Source organism: Lycium barbarum, chromosome 2, assembly GCF_019175385.1.
Source record: "Lycium barbarum isolate Lr01 chromosome 2, ASM1917538v2, whole genome shotgun sequence".
In the NCBI taxonomy this organism is placed as follows: Eukaryota; Viridiplantae; Streptophyta; class Magnoliopsida; order Solanales; family Solanaceae; genus Lycium; species Lycium barbarum.
Genome location: NC_083338.1, coordinates 59,983,515 through 59,987,631, shown reverse-complemented (window position 1 = coordinate 59,987,631; position 4,117 = coordinate 59,983,515). Strand labels below are relative to the sequence as shown.

Here is a 4,117-nt window from a genome sequence, read left to right as displayed (position 1 = left end):
ATACGGTGGGAGTCACCCACCGTGTGAGCTCTATTATTTCGTCCTCAAAGGTTGAGAAGAAGGGAGATCCCAGGGCTTTCACTATTCCTTGCACTATCAGTCACCATGATTTTGCTCGTGCCTTGTGTGATAATGGGGCTAGTATTAATTTGATGCCACTAGCCATCTATAAACAATCTGGTTTGGGGACACCTAGACCAACGAGCATACGTCTCCAAATTGCTGATAGATCCATAAAGCGACCGGTAGGGGTTGTTGATGATGTCATTGTTAGAGTGGGGGGATTCTTATTACTGGTAGATTTTATCATCCTTGATAGTGCGGTTGACAAAGAAGTCCCAATTATCTTGGGAAGGCTATCTTGCCACCAGGAGAGCTTTAATGGACTCGAAAAAGAATGAAATAAAATTTTGTATAAATGATGAAGAGGTAACCTTCCAAGCTAGCAAGGGGTTAAAATTGCCAAGTGCTTATGAGAGCATTTCGGTCATTGATTCTTTCGATGTGGTAGACGAAGCGGTGGAGCATAAATTAGAGGAGGAGCATTTTGACGAAACACTTTCGGCTATTTTGGTGAATTTTGAGGCGGATGAAATAGAGGGGTATGTTGAAAAGGTAAATTCTCTTGTTGGCCGTGGTTCATATTATAATGAGCCAAAGAAATTATCTCTTGATCTTCACAAAAGAACCACTCTCCCGGCTGAGCCTTCAATTATTGAGCTACCAAAACTTGAGCTCAAGCTAGTTCCATCTCATTTGAAGTATGCTTTTCTTGGCCCGGATAATGCTCTACCGGTTATTTTCTCATCTTTGTTAAATGAGGAACAAACTCAAAGGGTGCTTGAAGTGTTGCGGGCTTATCGAAGATCTATTGGGTGGACTATTGCGGATATTAGGGGATTCCCTTCGGTATTTGTGAACATAGAATTGAACATAAGGAAGATAGTTCACTGAGTGTAGAGCATCAAAGAAGGCTAAACCCCATCTGTGCAAGAAGTGGTCAAGAAGGAGATAATCAAATGGTTGGATGCGGGTGTTGTATAACCAATTACAAATAGTCCATGTGTTAGTCTGATACAATGTGTGCCAAAGAAGGGGGGCATCACTGTTGTCCCTAATTCCAAGAATGAGTTGATTCCTACAAGGACGGTCACCGGATGGCGAGTTTGTATGGACTATCGAAAGCTCAATACCGCAACTTGTAAAGACCACTTCCCTATGCCTTTTATTGATCAAATACTTGATCGGCTAGCCGAAAGATCTTATTATTGCTTTTTGGATAGCTATTCGGGATACAACCAAATTAACATTACCTTAGAGGACCAAGATAAAACCACTTTCACTTATCTGTATGGAACTTTTGCTTTTAGCCAAATGCCTTTTGGCTTATGCAATGTCTCGGCTACATTCCAACGGTGTATGATGTCTATTTTCTCGGTTATGGTGGAAGATTTCTTGGAAGTCTTTATGGATGACTTTTCGGTTGTCGATAACTCCTTTGATGAATGCCTTGCCAATCTCGGTAAGGTATTGAAGCGGTGTGAAGAAACCAACCTTGTACTTAATTGGGAGAAATGTTATTTCATGGTGAACGAAGGAATTGTCCTTAGCCATAAGATTTTTGAGAAGGGTATTGAGGTAGACCAAGCAAAGATTGATGTTATTGCAAAGCTTCCTCCACCTATCTCCATCAAAGGAGTTCGTAGCTTTTTGGGACATGCCGACTTCTATCCGCAATTTATCAAATATTTCTCAAAAATCATCAATCTGATATGTAAGTTTCTTGAAAAGGAGGCTAAGTTTTTGTTTGATGAAAAGTGCCTTAAGGCATTGAATGAATTGAAGGAAATGCTCACTTCCACTCCAATTATTGTCTCTCTGGGTTGGTTATTGCCATTTAAGCTCATGTGTGACGCGAGCGGATTTGCTATTGGTGTGGTGCTTTGGCAAAGGCACAACAAAATTATGCACCCAATTTATTATGCTAACAAAACCCTCAATGGTGCTCAAATGAATTATACTGTCACTGAGCAAGAACTTCTAGCCATTGTATATGTTTTTGAGAAGTTCTAGGCCTATCTTTTGGGATCCAAAATGGTTGTTCACACGGATCATGCGGCATTGGGATATTTGATAACAAAGAAAGATGCAAAGCCACAGTTGATTCGTTGGGTTTTATTGTTGCAAGAGTTTGAATTTGAAGTCAAAGATCGAAAAGGTTGTGAAAACCAAGTTGCGGATCATCTATCTAGGCTTGAGGAAGCCGGGAGACCGAGTGGAGATCTTGAATTAAATGATGCTTTTCCCAATTAAAGACTTTTGGCCGTATCTTGTGAAGTTGCTCCTTGGTATGCGAATATCGCCAACTTCTTGGTGAGGGGTCTTATTCCCGACAACATCATTTGGTGGTGTGTGGCCGAATCCGAGGCCATGAAAATCTTAAAAGCTTACCATGACTCTCCCGTGGGGGGTCTTCATAGTGGGAACTGCACCGCAACAAAATTTCTTGAATGTGGCTATTATTGGCCCACCCTTTATCATGATGCAAATTTGTTGGTGAAATCTTATGACCAATGTCAATGCCAAGGGTCAATTGGGAGAAAGCACGAAATGCCGATGAATTTTGTCATGGAGGTTGAACTCTTTGATGTGTGGGGCATCGACTTTATGGGCCCATTTGTGAGTTCTCGTGGTATGCAGTACATCCTTGTTGCGGTTTACTATGTGTCCAAGTGGGTCAAAGCTGTAGCATTGCCCAACAATGACAACAATAGTGTCACAAATTTTCTCAAAAAGAACATATTCACATGGTTTGGCACTCCTAGGGCAATCATTAGTAATGGTGGCACTCACTTTTGCAACAAGCAATTCACTACTCTGATGGAGAAGTATGGAGTGAAGCATAGGGTGGCAACTCCTTACCATCCCCAAACTAGTAGGCAAGTCGAAGTCTCCAATCGAGAGATAAAGAGTATCTTAGCCAAGACAGTTAATGCGAATAGAACCAATTGGTCATTAAAGCTTGATGATGCTCTTTGGGCTTATAGAACGGCACTCAAGACTCCTATTGGTACTTCTCCTTATCGGTTGGTGTTTGGAAAAGCTTGTCATCTACTGGGTGAACTTGAGCACAAAGCTTTTTGGGCATTACAAAAAATTGAACATGGACTGGGACGATGCGGCCAAGTTGCAGTTGTTTCAAATGAATGAAATGGATGTGTTTCAGTATCATGCCTATGAGAGTGCGGCATTTTATAAATAAAAGATGAAGCATTATCATGATGTCAAACTTTTGAAGAGAGATTTTCAACTGGGTGATTCGGTGTTGCTATTCAATTCAAGGTTGAAGCTCTTTCCGGGCAAATTGAAATCTAAGTGGTCTGGCCTTTTTGCTTTGGTGAGTGTTTCACACAATGGTTCGATGGAATTGAAGTCCAAAGATGGAACTCGTACTTTCAAGGTGAATGGCCATCGGGTAAAGCACTACCATTGGATGGTTGATGAGGATAAGATTGTTGATGCTCAGCAGTTGAAACATGGCACCGGACCTTGACACCAAAAGTGGTATTACGTCATGCCGTGACGTTAAATTGTGCGCTTCTTGGGAGGCAACCAATGTTCATTTTCGCGTTATGTTTTTCGTTTTGTTGGTTTTGTTCTTGTGTTGTTTTGATGTTTGTTATTGTGTCTAGGAACCTAAGTGTTGAATGGAGAAATTGCCAAGGAAGCAGATGAACGATGTGTATTCGACGGACCGTTGATGTGTTCGACGAGCCGTAGAATGCGCCGTCGAAATGGACCACATGAAAGATTCATCACTGGAAATTATGACCCTTCGACGACCGGTTTGACGCTCCGTCGAACTGATCGACGGTCAATTCGACGGGGGTTTTTCTCCTTTGCATAAAAAAAGGAAAGCAAATGACGTTGCACTCAACAGAACGTCGAACCATTCGACGTTCTGTCCTTTTAACGCGTCAGTTAGAGTTATCAAATTTTTATATAACCCGACGCCCCTCTCTTTCTCCCCATTTCTTCTTTTCAAATTTTCACTCCTCCTCCACCTTTCCCACTCCCATAACGGTTACCCAACCGCTACCCAATTTTTCCCTCTCTT

The 4,117-nt window shown here is 41.7% G+C and overlaps 1 protein-coding gene across 1 annotated transcript; it reads left to right on the top strand.

Annotated features, from left to right (window-relative positions):
- The first annotated feature begins 2,880 nt into the window (after window positions 1–2,880).
- LOC132628616 (uncharacterized) lies at window positions 2,881–3,553 on the top strand. The gene is made up of 2 exons (XM_060344383.1): window positions 2,881–3,086; window positions 3,343–3,553. Exons 1-2 carry the CDS (start codon window positions 2,881–2,883, stop codon window positions 3,551–3,553), a joined length of 417 nt encoding a protein of 138 aa, XP_060200366.1.
- The last annotated feature ends 564 nt before the right edge of the window (window positions 3,554–4,117 follow it).